Raw genomic sequence first — 22,163 nt, 5'->3', positions numbered from 1 at the left:
ATATGGGCTTCTCACTTTTATGGCCCAAACAAAAATGCCAAGGATAAGTTTGATTAGAGTCATTTTTTTTTGATATTTTAGTATTTATGTTATAAATGAGTCTATCTTGATCTAAAATGTAGAGGCCATTCACTAATTTTGCCAAACCATAGAAAACATTATTGAGATAAAATGAACAACAATTATTTTTAATAATTATCTCAAAACCAATTTTGTCTAAACAAGAAATTGAATGATGTTTCTAGTCAAACTGGGCACAAAATAACAATCCTCTAAAATTAAATCAAGTACACTAGGCAATGATAAAATATGTGTTCCTACAGTTAATGCAACAACTCTTGCTCCATTCCCAACTCCCAGGTCCACATCTCATTTAGCCAGATTCCTACTCCTTTACAGTCCCTGTACATAGGTACAAATATGAAAACCACATCCAGTATCTAATACCCAAGAACTAGATGTTGATAAATTAATATAAATAACATAAATACCTGAAGCAGACGCTTCGTTTTCTGTTGCCTTCTTGACCTCTTCAAGATACGCAAGGCAGTTCCTCTTTTAGTGTCCGGTCTTACCACAATGGAAACATTTTCATTCCTTAGCAATTCCTCCTTTAGGTTTCAATGCAAATTTTCCTTTGTTGGGCTTGGCCTTGCCATTGTCCTTAGGCTTTGCCTTAGCTTTACCATTTCCTTTGCCCTTATTCTTATGGACTATCAAAATGGGCTTAGGCCCAGCCTTTTCAATGTTAATTTCAGCAGTTCGGAACATGCTGAGCAACTGTGGCAAAGTCTTATTAATCTCATTCATGTTGAAATTAAGGAAAAATTGGCTAAAACTAACCAACAACGATTGTAGGATGACATCGGTGGCCAAATCCACACCTAGAGGGAATCCTAGTTTTTCAAGCCTTTCAATATATCCTATCATCTTGAGAATGTGAATTCCCACAAGAGTTCCCTCCACCATTTTGCATCAAAACAGAGCTTTAGAGGTTTCGTACCTCCCTTGACGTGCTTGCCCGTCATATAATTCCTTAAAGTGCTAGATCATATCATAGGCAACCATATCCTCATGTTGCTTTTGAAGCTCAAGAGTTATGGTGGCAAGCATTAGACATCCTATGTCTAACATTTCAGCAAGATGCTTCTTATAAGTATCCTTGTTAGCTCTAGAGGCATTAGATACTAGTTCATAAGGAGTGGGTTCTTCAATGACATATAATTTTCGTACTTGTTTGAGGACAATCCTCAAGTTACGAAACCAGTCAAGGAAGTTCAAGCCATTCAACTTGTCTTTCTCAAGCACCGATCACAATGATAAAGAACTTATGTTGTTTGCGATAATTAATCTACAATAACAAAATATGCTCATGAGTACATTTACCAAGTTTATTATAATCATTAAAATGACTATTAAATGATGCTCCCATTATTTTATTCAAAATTAATAACCCTCATATTTTAATTTCAAAAAGACTTTCTCTAAAGTTTTCTAGTGAGTAAGGATCCATATTTCACATCTTCTTAAGTCAACTTTGCCTTTACTCTCAAGATTATAGTTATTTAGGTAAGTAACACTTGCTAATTACATCACATGTAACTCCTCTATTTTGTTCCAATTATCTCATGATTTATCCAAATCTCTTGCCTCTAAGCCTCTAATCCTATTAGAGTAACCTAGTTAAGTTATTAACCAAAATCATAACCGGCGAATATCACTTGCTTATTCTTCGCGTTTGACCAAGATAAATGCATGTACTTGGCTTTAGTAGAACTCACATTATATTGATCGAGGCTTTAACGAGGGTAAATATTGGAAGGCAATCTTAACTTAATATTTTATTGAGGGTTTTTAAATTAAATTAATCTCACCATTAATGGTCAACATTTGTCTATTTAATCCTTTAATTGATCTTATCAATATCCTATAACATGCATGCTAACATATCATCAATTGTATCATGTACAAGAAAAATATAAAGCAGTAAATAAATACAATGTTTATAGCCCATAAAACTAAGTTGGCTCCTCCCAAGCCAATAGGAAAACTGTAGGGAATCTTAAGGGTTTATGCCACTTCTCAAACTTCTTTTCCACTTTAGGTAGCCCAACCTTCTTTTCCTTCAGTTCATATAAACTCATACAATCTAAAATTATAGAAACTCATTTTCATACGAGGGAGTAAGATGAGAAGAGAAGTACAAGAGAAATATAGAAAGGCACGACATGAAGACCATATTTATAAAATTACAATCTTTGCAAATAATAAATTAAATGGGTTATCGGGCTATAACTATGCATTTCCAAACATCATGTATATCAAACATAGTATACAACATGTATCTCATACAATCCCATTAACTGAAAAATTTAATCCCGAATTCGTATCGTACAAGTGGCTCTCATACCACTATTGGGACTGCCGGTATGTCCCATGGCGCAGTAAAAAAATTATTCCGGTGATCCACAACCAAGGATCCATGTACGAGGAATGAATTAGGTTGAAGTAGGGTTGGAAATATACCTTTTTTACTGAAAAAATTAAAAGGATGTTGATTCGATGTCGATTCCAAGCCACAACGAAAATATCCCGACCTCTATGTAGTCCACCCTGTCAAAAGCGAATAACCACTTTCTCTTAAACTTTTCAGAGAGAATTAAAAACGGTTGCTAGACCTTTTAAATTATTAAGTTAGTAACATTACCACATTAAGAGATTATCATCCATTTATCCTCTTTTATATCACATATTAAAAAGGAAAACCAAGATTATTCCCTTATTAATAGAGAAGGCAAATGGAAAGTTAGAAAAAAGAATTATATTCTTTCCAAAAGAATATAGGATTATTCCTTATTAATAGAGAAGAGAAATGAAAAGTTAGAAAAAGAATTATATTCTTTCCAAAAGAATATTAATTTCCATGTCTTTTATATTTTGATGAAAGTAATTAATATAACTATTTATATTAATAAATTTAGTAAAATATATACAATTAATATTTTGTATAAATCAAATTCATAAATTAATCACATCTATGTTCTCTATTTGTGTACAACAAGTTTATACATATAATGTGTTTAATGTTTAACTATCAAATTAAATTAATTCAACAATTAATTTAATTCATGTGATAACTAAATACAATACCAAATGTATTTGGATTTTGTTCATTTCAACTATAGGGTGTGACCCTGTAGAATCTTATAACGTTGGTAGTAATACAAGAATGTTTCTAACATTACAAGCAATGAGTGGCATCTAGCAATGCATCATTACCACCCAATTTAGAAGAAGTCATAATTCGACATAACTTTTCTATGATAATATTTTCATCTATTATATCCTTTTATCTTTAATATCTAAATTGGACACAAGTTATGGAAAAGTCACATTTGTATAGTCCAATCTCATATTTCTTGATTTCCTGAGTAGACTACAATAAACAAATAAGTGTGATATCTCATATCAACTTATTCGAGTATAACCATACATTTCTAGTCTCACTCCATCAAGAGGCCTAAGATATTGCTCCCATTATGTAGGAGGGATAAATTCTATCTTGAACAACTATATCCCATAACATGAATTATGGTAAATCCAACATCAGTCTTTATAGTAGAACCTGTTACGGTAGACGTTTTGACTGTATCAAAATATACGACTCACGATGTTGGGACAATGATGATCTCAAGTCTGAGGATCATATGTATAGTTATGTAATAATCCAAGAAACATACTCATAGAGGGTCAGTCCAATGTGTTGTTCTCTAACACATACTCATGTATTGATTTTGACATCTCTATGTCAATGACAATTCTTTGTCATCAATCAACCACACATTAGTCTCAATGCATTATTGTTGTCCAAGCCCACAATAATACTTGAGTAAGGACCTTTTTAAGAATAATAATATTTTATTAGGACTTTGTTACAATTTAGTTTATTTATATGCACAGAAAAAGAAAATGAAATAATAATGGCAATGCATTATATTAATAAACAAGGTAAAACGAGTATGTGATTACAATTATCTCATGATTGGTCTTTGGGCATACTCTAACACCTTATACCTGGACCGGTCACCCGACCTGAACTAGAAGGCATTATTACATTAAACAATGAACATTTATCATAAAATCAATAAAAAACAAACAAATAAATCATAATAATTCATTTTCATGGTATTTAATCATCTCGGGACCTAAATCGAGCTTACAGAACATTCAAAATCAGTTTAGAAACAAGTATGGACTAATTTGGAACAAAACTAAAAAATATGGCAAAACTAAAAATAAGGGTGACACGGTCGTGTGAAAAGGCTCAACTTTTGTGGCCCAAGAACATGGTCATGTGGCCGAACTGTGTAACAACTTGAGTCTGTGTAACTTAGGGGCACATGGCCGTGTCACCAGGCCGTGTGGTCAATTCTGCAGCAAAATTCAAAGAGGCCACATGGCCATCTCATGCAACCGTATAGGTTACAAGATCGTGTGGCAGATCGTGTGTGCCCAAAAACAACTTCTAACACAAGCCATTTCACATAACAAAACTTAGGCACCAAGCTATGCAATAACGAACTTTCAAACCTATTCGAAATGTGCCAAAACAAGCCAAAATATACCAATTCACAATCAACCTATGTGCCTAACCAATATGCCTTCATTGGCACCACAGCTCAAACATATATACAACAACCATTCAATCAAAGCATGTACCACAAGTTAGCTTCTTTCAAACATCCTTCAAACTTTAGATAGCAATTACCAAAGTTCATCCATAAACTAAACCATTAAATGCTCATATATCTTATTCTAAATGCATAACCTAACATAACCAATTTAACCATTCATCAAGCTCAAAGCATTCCAAGTTGCCTATTAACCTAAACATACCAAAACAACCATTTAAATGTATCTAGATATCAATTCATGCATTCACCACCACAAACCACAACCAACCAATTTACTAAATAGGATTTACATCAACATATGCACCATAATCTTCAAAGTGCACAACATTTGACCATAATGCTTATAATTGCATATCTAAAACCCTATTTACATACCACTTATAATCGGGCCAAAATAAACAAATAGCTATCGAATAAGTTGTTGGATAGTGTGATATCCAACAACACTCCAATCAACAATGAAAGTCTGATGATCTACAAAGAAGAAAACCAAATAAAGTAAGCTTACGTAAAGCTAAGTAAGTTTGTAAAATCAAACATATCATACCTGACAATTTAAATATAAATCATACATAACAATGAAACTAACAAATCCTTTATCAAATTCCACTATTTCAACTACCAGAAGTAATTGAACCTAAATGATTCATATCACCAAAACACCATATGTCAAATAATCGTGTAGCAATATAATTCATCGCATCATCTTATTCCATTTCCATCATAATAGTTAATTAATTTGCAAGGAGAACAATAGTAAATAAATTTTGGATACACGAAAGGGTAATTTCCATACGAGCTAACATAAAGACAGTAATTGATATGTGATGCTACTCTCACAAGCTTCAGAGAATCTGTAACACATGCAAAACCTTAAGCATCGGTACAATATCCATCACCGGTACATAATACCTGTTAAATAAAACATCGACACAGAGTGCCTACTATTGAGAACACCAACACGAAGCCTGTTAAATATACACTGGTAGAAAGCCTACTACGCGCTAATGACATTTCATTTGTATCCTAGCTATTCACTAAGTTCACACGGGCTTATCCTGCTTTCCGGTACATTTCACACTCAACTTTATTCTTCTATTTCATTAATCATCTAATTGATCATAACAACATTCAATTCCATTTTATTAAACACGTAATAAGAAAAATTAGTATAAACATAATAAACGCAATACGAACATACCAAAATACGATAGCTAACGACATTCGATGACGATTACTCGTCGACTTTTCCTTTCCCCCGTTTATCAACAGACTGGTCTGTTTCTTGATCTGAATATAATAGTTTAATTTAATTAACCATTTCAAACATCTTAAAACACTTACATTCATGCCACTAACCCTTTAATAACATTTTACACATTTACCCCAAACTTTTACCTTTTATTCAATTTAGTCCCAAAAATAGAAACTCACATTTGTTCCAATTAAGCCCAAAACCATTAAGCCAAATTATCCTATATTCATATACATCCCATAATTATTGATAAATTATAATAATTTGATGATTAATTTATTATTTTATCGTTTATCCCCTAAACTTAAAAACTAACCAAAATCACTTTACAAAGTACTCCTATTTAACTATCAAGCTTAATAATTTATCATCAAAATTCAAAAACAATGGAATAATTCAAAACATTTAACAATTTTATGAATTAGTCCCCGGGTTAGCTAGATTAAGCTACAACGATCTCAAAAACATAAAATTACTAAAAACTAGTGAAAAATACATACCATGCAAGTGAAATAAGCCTTGACTGAAGTTTAGAAAGCTCAAATATGGCGTTGTTTAGCGAACATTTAGTGGGGGTGATGAAATGAAGATGATAATTTATTTGGTCTTCTTTTGTTTATTTTAATTTATTTATTAATTACCATTATAACCTTTATAATTAACTAAAATTACAAAAATAAATCATCTTAATCGTCCACTAAGTTTCAAATGCGTAAATTCACCATATAAAACCCTTCATTAATGATTTTATAACTATTTAATATAGATAGACTTATATAAAGTGACTTTTGCAACTTTTACAATTTAATCCTTTTTATTTAATTAACCATCTAAACGTTAAAATTTTCTAACCAAATTTTAATATGAAAATAAAATAACATTTTCAATATTAAATAAATAATAAAATACTAACTCACTAGTTGGAATCGTGATCTTGGAACCATTGTTTCAAACACCACTAAAAAACGGGCTGTTGCAACTCCCCTCTCTAAAGGAATTTTCATCATTGAAAATCTTTAGAGAAAAGAGGTTCGGGTAATGCATTCTCATAGTCTCCTCAGGTTGCCAGGTGGCTTTTTGAACACCGTGATGCTACCAAATAAATTTCACCAACAATATCTTTTTGTTTCGAAGTTCTTTAACTTCCCGAGCTAAAATCTTAATCGGCTCTTCACTCCAAGTCATATTAGGTTGCAAGTCTATGTCAATAGAAGAAATCACATTATCCGTCTTGGATCTAAGCAAAACCTCAGATGTGATTTTAGCTAAAATTTTGGGGTAAGTTACACTGTTTCAACATCGATTCGTGACAAACATTATGGATCTTTTCAAGTTCTACTGGTAATGCCAAATGGTAAGCTATTAGACCTATTCTTTTGATAACTTTGTATGGACTAATAAACCTCAGGCTGAGTTTTCCTCTCCGGCCAAAACGAAAAACCTTCTTCTAAGATTAAACTTTTAGAGTTACTTTCTTGTCAACTTGAAACTTGATATCTTTTCTTTTTAAATTGGCATACGATTTATGACGATCCGAAGTAGCTTTCAAATAATCCTGAATAATCTTGACTTTATCTTCAATCTCACAAATCAAATTTGTACCAAATATCTTTCTATCACTTAACTCAGTCCAATACAATGGAGTTCTGCATTTCCATCCATACAAAACCTCGTATGGTGCCATTTGAATGTTTGACTGGTAACTGTTGTTATATCAAATTAAACTAATGGAATGAGCTTTTCCTAGCTACCTTTAAACTCAAGTATACAACATTAGAGCATATCTTCAAGTACCTAAATTATCTATTCTGATTAACCATCCATTTGCGGATGAAAAGCTATATTGAATTTCAGTTTGGTACCCAGAGCCTCGTGTAACTTAATATAAAAATTGGAAGTAAACCTTGGATCACAATAAAAAATAATGGATAGCGAAACACCATGTAATCTGACTATTTTTGAAACATACAACTCTACCAATTATGAAGTGAGTAATCCATACGTACGGGTATAAAATGTGCAAACTTTGTTAATCGATCAACTATAACCTATATTGCGTCTTTCTTTCTCGATGTTAACGGTAATCCCGATACAAAATCCATAGTAATATATTCCCATTTCCACTTAGGAATAAAAATAGGCTGCAACAAATCGGATGGAACCTGAAGTTTGACTTTTACCTATTGACACACAAGGTATATAGATAAAAATTCAGAAATTCCACGTTTCATTCCCAACCACCAATACATCTGTTTCAAATCACAAAACATTTTTGCGTTTCTTGGGTGTAACGAATAAACACTGTTGTGAAATATTCTGTTTCAATTGTGAATCATCAGGTACACACAATCTGTTACGAATATATAAACTACTATTTGTACTAATACTAAAATTGACTATCTAACCATTTTCAACCATTTTCTATGTAGTTAACAAATTCAGATCATCAAATTGCAACTCTTGAATGTTTTGTAAAAATAAAGGTTTAGCCTTCAACTCGGCCAAAAGAGAACCATCACACTCCAACTAAAGTTGAGCATTCATTGATCGAAGAGCAAAAAAATATTTCCAACTTAAAGCATCAACAACGACATTTTCTTTTCCCGAGTGATAGTTTGTTATCAGATAGTAATCTTTTAGCAATTCTAGCCATCTCCTTTGATGTAGATTGTAACACCTTATTTTTAGTGAAATCAGAATAGTGGTTTTGGGACCACAAATCTGATGAGAAAATTATTGTTTTATTATTTTAATGTCTATGGAATGTTAGTAGGATCGTATAAAAATTTTGTTAAGAAAATTTGACGTTTGCATGCTTAATCAGTGAAAATGACTAAATTGTAAAAAGTGCAAAAGTATAGCTCTATTAGTTAAAGGTGTCAAATAATTATGGAATTTAACCTAAGGGACTTGAGTGGTAATTAAACCAATTTAAGTTGTAGTGGATATTTATGGGTTTGGTTTTGTTGAAATTATAATTTTAAAGGATAAAATGGTAAAAGAGTAAATAAGATTAAATTTATTAAAACCAAGTTCAATTCATCTTATCCAAACTTGCTTCCACCAAAATTTGAAGGACAGAAAATAGCCATAGCTAGGGTTGGAGTTTCGACAACTTCTATAGCTAGCATGTAAGTGTTATTTTGTCCAGTTTTTAATGATTTTTATGTTTTTAGGATCATTGTAGCTTAATCTAGCTAGCACGGGGATTAATTTGTAAAACTGTTAAAAAAGTAAGGTTTTTCCATGTATGTTCTTGCATGATTCTTGATGTTTTATGAAAGATTTTGAGTCATTGTTTGTAAAGTGATTTTGATGAAATTGTCATTTAAGGACTTATTTGTAAAAAAGATAAAATTACATGGTGAAATTGTGAAATGATGTTTTGTATGAGTTGGTAGATGTCCCTAGTGAGTTCAGCTAGCATGAATTGAGGATGAAAATGCTTAGATTTTAATTTACAAGCTTAAGGACTAAATTGTAAAAAGTTAAAATGTTAGGGGAAAAATTATATTTTTTCAAAAAATATGAAATATCGACTGAATTGAATGGTATAAATATTAAATGGATTAATTTTCCTATTTAGATCAAGATAGACCTCGTACGGATCAAGATCTTGGAAAAGCTAAAGCCTCGGATTAGTTGATCTCGTTTCTACGTCTTTGTCGTCGAGGTAAGTTCGTATGATTAAATAATGTTTTAATGTTATATTGATTTATATATTCATGTATTATTTGTCTTGTAATTAAATGATGGAATTCAATGATGTCACGATGATTATCGAGTACTATTTGAACCTTAGGAATATGTAGGATACAAATAACATGTCATTAGGGTTTCCAAGTTTCGGGCACTAGTCTTGAATGTCTTACTGATAACTGAGATCCTGCATTTGTTGCGGATACTCTACAACTTGTGTAAGCAGCATCATGTAGCTTACATTTTGACCCACAACTTGTGTGAGCATGCCTATTTCACAGCTCGTATGAGCAACAATGTAAATGAAAAGGAAATGTTACGATTATATGTTTAGCACACTTCGTGTGATCTTTCTTGCGTATTCGATGTTATTCTAAATGGTTCAACAGGCATGAAAAGGAAAGGAACGGTAAGTGTTCAAATGAACTATGTCATGAATCTATGAAAAGGTTTGAAATGAAAATGATCAATGAAAGTATATCTATGTTCATGGAAAGGATGAGTTCAAAAGAATTATGTTCATGTATACCTAGCTTACCATATGATATTTCAAGTGAATTATGTGTTAATGCACTAACATTTGTTGTTGATGGTGCTTAAGCTTGTGCCAAGCTTATGGTTGGATTATATCATGTTTAATCTTAATGTTATGCATTGAAATGGTAAGTTATGTTCATGTTTTACGAACTTACTATGCATTATATGCTTGCGTAGTTTTCTTTCCTATGTTTTATAGTTAATCAGAAGCTCGATCGGTTTGGAAGCTGATCGAAGATCTATCACACTATCGAACGATTATATCAGTTGTTTTTCGATATTTTGGCCAAGGTTCTAATGGCATGTATAGGTGTACTTGTGTTTGAATGTTAGTTGAGAAGTTTGGCATGTATATGTTATTTTGGTTGATGTACTTTTGGTATTTATGGTGCATTGCTGATATGTGTTAGTATGGCTAAGTTTTGATGCATGAAAGATATGGTTCAAATGGTAAGTTATATGAAGTGCTAATGGTTATGGTTGAGGTATGGTTTGGTAAAAGTTGAGTGATGTTTGATGGTAGAAATGTGATCAAGTATATGCATGTTTGGTATGTTGGCTTTTGAGGTGCCTTGTTTGACATATTGGTTGAATGATAATGTGTATTGAATTGGTCATTTTATGCATATTTTGGTAAGGTTTTGGTACTTTGAAGCTATGCACAAAATGCTTTTAGGTATATGTTTGTGTTAGTGATGGAAATGGCTTAATTTTGGCTAATTTTATGTCCGCACAGCCTGAGACAGGGGTGTGTGACTCAGCCATGTGTGAGACATGGTTATGCGACACAACTGTGTGTCCCTTGTAGGTTTTAAGGTTTGCAAGTCCGGCAGTTACATGGCCTAGCACACAAAAGCGTATGGTCATTTCGAAAGTTACACAGCTTGGCACACGTGTATGTGGCTTGGCCGTGTGACCCAACTTCGTAAGTTACACGGGTACAGACATAGGCTGGGACATGGTCGTGTGTCCTTATTTCGATTGTTACATGACCTGAGACACGAGTGTGTGTCTCAGCTATATGAGTCACACGACCTGTGACCCCTGTAGTTAAATTTTTCCAACTTTTTCTTAAATATTCCAAATGTTTCCAATTTAGTCCTGAATTATTTCTAAAGTGTTTTTAAGGCCTTGAAAGCTCGGTTAAGGGACTATATGCAAGTAAACCACTGGATTATGATATGTTTATATTAATGTTTAGAAATGTATGTTTTGTGCTACATTTTTACGGTAATGCTTTGTAACCCTATTCCGGCGATGGATACAGGTTAGGGGTGTTACATTCTTGACTCGATTTGAACTATGTTTTCATATAGATAAAATGTCATCCAATCGAGTTGATTCCGACGAAGTTGAAAGTAACACACAAGCCTCCGTTCATATAGTAGTGTCTAGTGGTAGTAGGCCCGTATCTGAGGGTCGGGGAGGAGAGGCTAAGAAAGTTTTTTTCCAGATGATGAATGAATGAATGGTTTACCGAGTTCGTACAAATGAACCCTATGGCTCAACGACCTCCACCCCCACTTGTTTCCCAACTGGTTCCCTAGTTCCTCAGGGTTTGGAACCAATATGAGTGAGCAAGCATCCAATTGATAAAATTTGTAAGTGTGGGGCTGAAGAGTTTCGAGGTGCATCTGAAGATGATCCTAAAAGAGCTAAATTCTGGTTAGAAAATACGATCAAAGTTTTCGATGAATTATTGTGTACACTAACAGAATACATGAAATGTGATGTATCATTATTGAAAGATTTGACTTATCAGTGGTGGAATACCTTAGTTTTTGTTGTGCCGAGAGAATGGGTAGACTAGGAACTCTTTAAGACTAAGTTTCGAAAGAAATACATTAGCTAGAGATTCTTGATAAGAAAAGTAAAGAGTTTCTTTCGCTGAATCAGGGTCGAATGTCAGTGTCTAAATATGAAAGAGAGTTCATTCGAATGAGTAAATATGCCCGAGAATGTATATCGGCACAGTTGCTATGTGCACACGATTTGAAGACAGGTTAAATTAAGACATCAAACTGTTAGTTGGGATCGTTGAATTAAAAGAATTTGTAATGCTGGTTGATAGAGCACACAAAGCTGAGGGGTTGAGTAAAGCTAAGAGAAAAGCTGATTATGAGGCTCATGATTCAAGAAAGAGGTCATCGGGAAAGTCATACCAATCACCATCGAAGAAGGTGGAAGAATATCACAATCGTTCATCAGCATCAGTGGGTTATTCAAGTAAAGATAGATGAAAACAACATGCAAGCTTGAAATGTTAGTAACAAGCTAGAAATGGGCAGTGTGAGAAGCTACAAGCCTGAATGTCAGCAATGTGGACAACGAAACTTTGGTGAATACAGAATGAAAGACGAGACATGTTTTAAATGTGGTTCGTATGAACATTATATCAAAGATTTTCGGGAAAGGTCCGACAAAGAAAAGGCTCAGACTACTCGACTGAGTAACATTGCTGCGAGAGGTAGACCGCCACGGAACACTAGAAATATGAGCAATAGCTGTAGTGGGACAAAAGACTCTACTGTGAGATTCGAGGCATAAGATCTGGCTAAAGCTTACGTGATTTGTCGAGAGAAAGCTTTAGCGCTATATGTTATTACTGGTACATTTTCTATCTTTGATACTGATCTTACTACTTTAATTGACCAGGGGTCAACACATTCATATGCATGCACAACTTTAGTGTTAGATAAGAAATTGCCTTTCCAGTCTACTGAGTTTGTTGTTAAAGTAATGAACCCCTTAGGTTACTTGATAAAGTTTGTAAAAACTGTCCTTTGATGATTTAGGGTTGCAAGTTTCTGGTTGATTTGATGTTACTACCCTTTGATGAGTTTTATGTGATTCTGGGTATGGACTGGTTAACTCTGTATGATGCTGTTGTGAATTGTAGATGAAAGCATATTGTGTTGAAATGCCAGAATGGTGAAAAGCTTCGAACTGAATCTGATAGACTGGATAGTGTATCTAATGTTATTTCGGCTATGTCAGCACAAAAATATGTTAGAAAAGGCTGTGAAGCGTATCTCGCTTATATATTTGATTCTAGAGTTTTTGAGTTGAAGCTAGATCGGTTCCAATGGTATGTGAGTATACAGATGTGTTTCCAGAGGAGTTACCAGGGTTACCGCCGATCAGTGAGGTTGAGTATACTATTGAGCTAGTATCGGGAACATGTCCGATATCGCTAGCACCTTATAGAATGATATCTACAGAGTTAAAAGAGTTGAAAGCACATTTGCAAGAGTTGACAGATAGAGGTTTTGCTCGACCCAACTTTTCTTCTTGGGGTGTTCCTGTGTTATTTGTTAAGAAAAAAGACAGATCAATGCTACTATGTATAGATTATTGACAACTAAACAAAGTCACGATAAAAAATAATTATCCATTGCCACGTATTGATAATCTGTTTGATCAGTTGAAAGGTGTGACGGTGTTTTCAAAGATTGATCTTCGTTTTGGTTACTATCAGTTACGGGTTAAGGACTAAGTGTGCCGAAAACCGCATTTAAGACCGGGTACGGACATTATGAGTTTCTTGTGATGCCATTTGGTTTGACTAATGCACCTACAGTATTTATGGATTTGATGAACAAAATATTTCGATCGTACTTAGACAAATTCGTTGTTGTATTCGTTAATGATAGTCTGATCTATTCACGAGATGAGACAGAGTATGCCCAGCATTTGAGAATTGTTTTGCAAACTGTGAGTTCTGGCTTCGAGAAGTAAGATTTTTGGGACATGTTGTATCGGCCGATGATATTAGAGTTGATCCGAGCAAAATTTCAGCTATGGTAGATTGGAAACCTCTGATAAATGTGTCTGAGGTCAGAAGTTTTCTGGGTTTAGCTAAATTTTACAGAAGATTCGTCAAGGGATTCTTGATGATTGCTACACCGTGGACGAGATTGTTACAAAAACATGTTAAGTTCAAATGGTCCGAGAAATGTTAGCAAAGCTTTAATCAGTTCAAAGTATTGTTAACCGAGGCACCTGTGTTAGTTCAGCCAGAGTGTGGTAAAGAATTTGTGGTTTATAGTGATGTTTCGTTGAATGGTTTAGGTTGTGTTTTGATACAAAAGGGTAAAGTGATAGCGTATGCTTCTAGACAGTTGAAACCGCATAAAAGAATTATCTGATGCATGACTTAGAGCTTACAATGATTGTTTTTGCCCTGAAGATTTGGGGACACCATTTGTTTGGGGGAAAATTTCATATTTTCATGGATTAAAAAAGTTTGAAGTATTTGATGTCACAGAAAGATTTGAAGTTGAGATAGCGCAGATGGCTCGAGTTATTGAAAGATTACGACTTGATTATTGGCTATTTTCTTGGAAAAGCTAATGTTGTTACTGATGCTTTGATTAGAAAGTCTCTGTTTGCTTTATGAGCATTGAATATCCAACTGACATTGATTGGTGATGAATCAATTTTAGCTGAATTAAAAGCTAGACCGACGTTTTAGCAACAGATTTGTGAAGCTCAGAAATGTGATGATGTTTTGATAGCTAAACGAAAATAGATTGAGACGATACTGATGATAGTTTGTATTTCAAAGGCAGAATCTATGTGCCGAGAAATTTTGATCTTGTTCACAGGATTTGACAGGAAGCTAACAATAGTTGCTTGTCTATTCATCTGGGTAGCAATAAAATGTACGGTGATTTAAAACAATTGTACTGGTGGCTAGGTATGAAAAAAGTGATTTTTGAGTTCGTATTGAGATGTTTAGTTTGTCAGCAAGTTAAAACCGAGCATAAGGTACTGTCTGGTTGATTACAGTCGATGATGATTCCAGAGTGGAAATGGGAACGACTCACGATAGATTTTGTATCGGGATTGCCTCTATCATCGAGAAAGAAAGATGTTACATGGGTCATTGTTGATCGTTTAACGAAGTTCGCACATTTCATTCCAGTGCATACAGATTTTTCACTCAAGAGATTGGTAGAGTTGTATATTGCTGAGATCGTTAGATTGCATGGTGTGCTAGTTTCTATTATTTCTGACAGTACGTCTTGATTTTGGAGCAAGTTACATAAGGCTGTAGGTACTCGATTGCATTTTAGTACCGCATTTCATCCTCAAACCGATGGTCAATCTGATCAAGTGATTCAAATACTCAAGGATATGCTTCAATGTTATGTTTTAGAGTTCGTAGGTAACTGGAAGAGATTTCTACAGTTAGTCGAATTTGCATATAACAATAGTTATCAATTGAGCATTAAGGTGGCACCAAAACTTTGTGTGGTCGAAAATATCGGACTCCGTTATACTGGACTGAGCTCAGTAAGAAGCTTTTCGGTATTGATTTAATTTGAGAAATCAAGGAAAAGGTTAAAATGATACGTGACAGTTTGAAAGCAACTTCGAATCGACAAAAATCCTATGCAGATTTGAAAAGAAAAGACATCGAATTCCATGCCGGTGACAAAGTGTTTCTGAAAGTATTTCCCTAGAAGAAAGTTCTTGGATTTTGCCATAAAAGAAACCTTAGTCCGCATTTCATCGGGACGTATTAGATCATTGAGAGAATCGGGCCAAAAGCTTACAGATTAGATTTGCAGTCAGAATTAGAAAATATTTACAATGTATTCCATGTATCTATGTTACGACGGTACCGATCAGACCCTTCACATGTGATTTCACCTGTTGATGTTGAAATTCAGCCAGATATGATGTACGGTGAAGAACTGGTCAAAGTTCTAGCTCGAGAGGTTAAAGAACTGAGAATTAAAAGCATAGCTTTAGTGAAAGTTCTCTGGTAACGTCACGGAATAGAAGAGGCTACCTGAGTTCTGGTAAGATTTTTGGAGACGAAAATTCTTTTAGGGGGAAAGTTGTAAGAACCTATTTTTAGTGAAATAAAAATAGTGGTTTTGGGACCACAAATCTGATGAGTAAATTATTATTTTATTATTATTTTAATGTCTATGAAATGTTAGTAGGTTCGTATAAAAATTTCATTAAGAAATTTTGGCGTTTGCATGCTTAATTGTAAAAGGTGCAAAAGTATAGCTCCATTAGTTAAATGTGTCAAATAGTTATTTATGGGTTTGGTTTTGTTGAAATTATGAATAATTTTAAAGGATAAAATGGTAAAAGAGTAAATAAGGTTAAATTAGTTAAAACCAAATTCAATTAATCTTCTCCAAATTTGCTTCCACAGAAATTTGATGGATAGAGAAAAAGCCATAGCTAGGGTTGGAGTTTCGGCAACTTCTATAGCTATTTAAGTGTTATTTTGTCTTATTTTTAATGATTTTTATATTTTCGAGATTGTTATAGCGTAATCTAGCTAGCTCGGGAGATTAATTTGTAAAACTGTTAAAGAATTAGGGTTTTACCATGTATGTTCTTGTATTTTCTTGATGTTTTATGAAATATTATGGGCCCTTGTTGCTAAGTAAATAAGTTTTGTAAAGTGATTTTGATGAAATTGTCATTTAAGGACTTATCTATAAAAATGATAAAACTACATGTTGAAATTGTGAAATGATGGTTTGTATGAGTTGGTAGATGTCTCTAGTGAGTTCGACTAGCATGAATTTTGGATGAAAATGCTTAGATTTCAATTTACGAGCTTAAAGACTAAATTGTAAAAAAATTAAAATGTTAGGGGTAAAATTATAATTTTCCAAAAATACGCAATATGGACTAAATTGAATAGTGTAAATATTAAATTGATTGAACTTTCCTGTTTAGATCAAGATAGACTTCGTATGGATCAAGATCGCGAAAAAGCTAAAGCCTCGGATTAGTTTTTCTCGTTTCTACGTCTTTGTCTTCGAGGTAAGTTCATATGATTAAATAACATTTTAGTATTATATTGATTTATATGCTCATGTATTATTTTTCATGTAGTTAAATGATGGAATCCAATGATGTCACGATGATTATTGAGCCTCGTTTGAATGCTAAGAATACGTAGGATACAAATGACATGTCATTAGGGTTTCCAAGTTTTGGGCTCAAGTCTTGAATGCCTTATCGATGGCTGAGATTCCGCATTTGTTGCGGATACTCTACAACTTGTATGAGCAGCATCGTGTAGCTTACATTCTGACCAACAACTTGTGTGAGCAGACTCATTTCACAACTCATATGAGCAATTATGTAAATGAAAAGGATAGGTTACCATTATATGTTTAGCACACTTCGTGTGAGCTTTCCTGTATATTCGATGTTATTCTAAATGGTTTAACGGGCATGAAAAAGAAAGGAACTGTAAGTGTTCAAATGAACTATGTGATGAATCTATGAAGAGGTTTGAAATGGAAATGACCAATTAAAATATATCTATGTTCATGGAAAGAATGAGTTCAAAAGCAATATGTTCATATATACCTAGCTTATTGTAACACCCCTAACCTGTATCCGTCATCGATATAGGTTTACGAAGTATTACCGGAAGTTTACAACTCAAAACAATCAAATATTTAAAAGATTTAAATAATAACATCATTCATAGAAAAATCAATCAATCTCTTAATATAGTCCCTTATATGAGCTCTCGAGGCCCTAAAAACACATTAGAAATGAATAGGAATTGAATCGAAAACATATAAAATTTTTAGGGAAAAGTTGAAAATTTACATACTGCAGGGGTCAGACGAACGTGTGACTCACATGGCTAAGACACACGCCCATGTCTCAGGCAGTGTGGGCCTTCGAAGTAGGGACACACAGCTGTGTCCCAGCCCGTGTCCATACCCGTGGAGCTCTTTGACTTTAGTCACACGACCAAGCCACAAGCCCGTGTGCCAGGCCGTGGAACTCTTGAAATGCAACCTTTAAAAACCTACAGTGGACACACGACCATGTAGCATGGTCGTATGTCACACACGGCTGAGACACACATCCATGTCTTAGGTCGTGTAGACAAAAAATAGGCCATTTTCAAGGTATTTTCCTCACCCAAAACTTAACCACTTACACAAGCCACATGCACCTATAGTTATGCATCCAAATTGTACCTAACATATGCATATTCAAGCTAGATCATCATAGTATTTAACCATACAACCAATATGCCAAAAATGCACCTCAATCACAACAATCAAACTTGATTATACATTTTCTAAGTTTAGCCATAAATAAACCAACCATTTGAACTAATTCTATACCAACATTTACCACACTGTTCACATACCAATCATACTCAAATATAGCAATTTGACCACTCAACAACTATCATCACTAAACCTTAGCAAACTTGGCCATATGCCAACCACATCCAATTATACCAAATTAGCCATTTATCTACTCAATACTCACTATCTATTTCCATATCAAACCATACCTCAATGAAAACATTACAACATATCAAAACAACATTTCATAACATGCATATCTATTCATCATTCCAACTACCATCATTTAAGCACCAAAATGCCAAAAATAGCAACCATTAAAAGACCATACATACATGTTAACATAACCACCTAAATGACATAAACCAACCATTTCCAAATAGTACCAATCAACCAACATTTATATACCATATTTACATCAAGCACATCTAGATAAAAACCTTTCCAAAATAAACTATATTTTGTGTAACGCCCCGCTTAAATTAATTCTATACTTGTAAAATTTTGTCATAAATATGTATCTGTTTTAGTGGCTAAGTGTTCTGGGTGTGTGCATGAGGTCTTGGGTTCAAGTCCTATTTTTGCAAATTTTGTTATTTTCCTAATCCTAGCCTTACTCTTGTTGAGTGGGCTTATATAAAATTTTCTGTTAATCCATATCAGAATGAGCCTGGTGGTTCGAGTGGTAAGGGAGTTAAGGTGTTAGAGGTCATGTGTTTGAATCCCTGCATGAGCGTAGGTGATAATTTTTGCTTCAGGTATCTGACAGAGGTTGGAAGGAACCGAAATTCTGAGGTGGTTGTGAGTTAGTGGGTTAGTGGGGAGTGGGAGAAAAATTAGGGATATGTTATCAAATTTTTTGAGTGGTAATTTTCATTTTTTCTATTTTTTTCAAAAAAAAAACCCTCTCCACATTTTCTAACATTTTGTTTTTGTTCTACTTGTCAATTTTCTTCTCTTTTCTTTCCATCGGTTTCGTTCTTCATCTTTTAATTAATTGTGGTGTTTTCAGTTCTCTACTTTCGTACGTTTTGGTAAGCGGCGTTGGTAAGGTTTTGTGAGTTAGGGAGGTTTCTTTTAATGCCGTTTTAGGTGTTGTTGTTTGTTTTGTTAGTTGATTTTTGGGTTTTGGTAGCAGCGAATCGCGAGGAACGGGACACTCCTCTCGCAGAATCATAGTCAGTTGTTCGGGGCTTCGGGGTAAGTGTTGGATGTTTGAATTGAATTGTTTTCAATTTTGTGGTTTTAGTTTAATTACGAATTAAGACAATGTTTGGGAAGTTGTGTATCGATTTTAGGTGCTGGTCTGCTTGGCAGTAATTTTTTCATTAAACTGCATCAAGTGTGTACCCAAATCGTAAGAAATCGAGCTTTGGAAAAAGCTGAAAAACCACACTATCGACGCCACACGGGCATGTGCCTAGTCGTGTGGTTGGCTGTGTGTGAGACACGACCGTGTGGTTGATGAGGGCATGGCCATGCGCAAGACACGACCATGTTATGGTGTGAGTGTGGTAGTTTGGGCCACACAGGCTATGCCAAGTTGGGCGTGTGGGCCTACACAGGTATGCCACACGGATGTGTGGGTTTTGGGCCAGGCCGTGTGGGCCCACACAGGCAAGCCACATGAGTATGTGGGCCCATATTTTTAAAATTTTTCCTAGGATCGTACGGGTCATTCTGATAAACTATGGGCCTACTGTAGGGTCGGTAAGGGCTAACCAAACCCTAAGATTATGAGATCTAATATTTTGATACTCTACTCTGAGTAGAACACTGTTATGCTTGTCTGATAATTCTGTTAAGTATATATATAAATAACATTTGTATATAAGCATGTTATGCATGATATTACTGTATCTAATATTTCTGTATCTATGACTGGGGTGGGTTTTTGAATGTGTGGAGGAAGTGTTATGTATGGCAACCTTCGCCTATATTCTTGTAGTTGGCTGCATATTATCTGATATGTGTCGTAATGACACAAAGAGGTGTGTAGGGTTGGATGGGTGTTTTTAACTCCAGATGGTGTGATGGGATGGTCGGAGTTAGAGTGTAGAGGATGGGGTTAGGATTTTGTATATCGGTTCTACATATCTCAATTTGTTATCTGTAACTGTATCTGTAAAGGACTTAAGTCCGAATCTGAATTTGAATCTGGCTTTATTTGAGATTTCTGTATGTATGATATGTCTATTTCTGTTGGGTCACACACTAAGGTTATGAAAACTCACATCTGTTTGTCTGTTCTGTACAGGTAATCCACAAACTTAGGCGGATCGATACGACGGAGACTTAGCAGTGACCACTCGGCCGAGAACTCTTTATATTTAGTAATTTATGGTTTTAATCTAAACTTTCGGGTTTAACTGAGAGCTTGTAATTTCTGGGACTTTCTGGACTGTATGGTTTTTAACTGCTGGTTTTGGTTTCATTTTCTTGTTAATTTGCATGGTTTGACAAAATGCTTTATGAAAACGACGATTTTACGCAAACAAAGGTTTTTCTGAAAATACAAACTGGTTTTCAAAAAAATATCGGTTTTGTTAAACTTCCGCTGTAAATTGTGTTTTGGGAAATGAAACATTTGAATAACGTTTCCAGTAATAGTTATAATAATGAATATGGGTTTTAAGAATTTGGATGATCTATCGAACAACTGTATAAAGTTTTATTGAAGTAACATTGTTTTCAAAATCCTTATTTGTTACACTCTCTGATTCGGTCATAATGTCTAGGCCGGGTTAGGGGTGTTACATTTAGTGGTATTAAAGCCAGTTTGTAAAACCTGGGCTGTGTATTTTGGGTTCTAAAATTGTGTTTCAAAAAGAACTGATTTTCAATTAATTTTGATAATTTAAAAAAGTATGCGGTACACCGAGTCTCCGACGTCGATCTAGTAAGTATTTCTGAACTTAGATAGAACTTTCTAAAAACACTATAGTTAGTACCTTCTAGAACTATACTGAGATAGTTAGAGACAGAAACCTCTAAAAACATTTCTGAACTTCTGATAATTTTCGCATAAAATATCTGCTAATAGATACTAGAACTGATACATAAAATTTTATAATGTAGATAAAATTTGAATATACAATGAGCACTTGTGGAACTCGCGGTCGTGGTATTCGTGGGTACGGTAGAGGCCATAGGAGGGCTCAAGCTGAGTTTTCCTCTTTAGGTAGTATGCCAAATTTAGATATGAGTGAGACACTGGTTTCACTTGCTACTAAGGCTGGGTCTCAAAGCCGTTCGACTGGGGACGACGCACTGTCCCAAGCCATGTTGAGGATGTTTGAGAGGGTCGCTGGACCCCATTCTGGATCTAGGGGCTGTGGGTCAATAATTGGATGACTCCGATCCAATGGTGCTAAGCTGTTTAGGGGTTTCAATGGAGTCGCCCTTACTGTGGCCGAGTATTGGTTGGAGGCCACTGAAAGGATCATGAACGATATAGACTATACTCCCAAGTAGAAACTTAAGGGTGTAGTCTCTTTGCTTCACGATGAGTCGTATAAATGGTGGTTATCAATTAAGGAGGGTACTCAGCCGGATCGTCTGAATTGGGGTTTCTTCAAGACTGCTTCTCAGGGGAAGCATGTGAGGGCGAGTTACGTGGATGCTCGTAGGCGTGAGTTCATGAATCTCACACAAGGTGATAGATCAATGGTTCAGTATGAGGCCGAGTTTCTGAGGTTGAGCCACTACGCTCGAGGCATGGTGGCGTATGAGTATGAGAAATGCGTTCGTTTTGAGGACGGTTTGAGAGACATTTTGAGGGCCCTGATTTCTCCACAGAGGGAACGCGAGTTTTCTATTCTTGTGGATAAGGCGAAGATCACTGAGGAGTTTAAGCTCGTGAAGCGCCAGAATTAG

The 22,163-nt window shown here is 34.7% G+C and overlaps 2 protein-coding genes across 2 annotated transcripts; one reads left to right on the top strand and one right to left on the bottom strand.

Moving 5' to 3' along the window:
• Positions 1 to 591: 591 nt before the first annotated feature.
• On the bottom strand, positions 592 to 969 carry LOC105771862 (uncharacterized). The gene has a single exon (XM_012593247.1). The coding sequence runs from the start codon at positions 967 to 969 to the stop codon at positions 592 to 594; it is 378 nt and encodes a 125-aa protein (XP_012448701.1).
• A 20,414-nt stretch (positions 970 to 21,383) lies between these two features.
• Positions 21,384 to 22,163, top strand: LOC105771861 (uncharacterized). The gene is made up of 2 exons (XM_012593246.1): positions 21,384 to 21,621; positions 21,778 to 22,163. The coding sequence occupies exons 1-2, from the start codon at positions 21,384 to 21,386 to the stop codon at positions 22,161 to 22,163; spliced, it is 624 nt and encodes a 207-aa protein (XP_012448700.1).

The sequence above is a fragment of the Gossypium raimondii genome, chromosome 6 (genome assembly GCF_025698545.1).
Source record: "Gossypium raimondii isolate GPD5lz chromosome 6, ASM2569854v1, whole genome shotgun sequence".
In the NCBI taxonomy this organism is placed as follows: Eukaryota; Viridiplantae; Streptophyta; class Magnoliopsida; order Malvales; family Malvaceae; genus Gossypium; species Gossypium raimondii.
The sequence above is the reverse complement of the archived record's forward strand: the minus strand, read 5'-3'. Positions and strand labels throughout refer to the sequence as shown.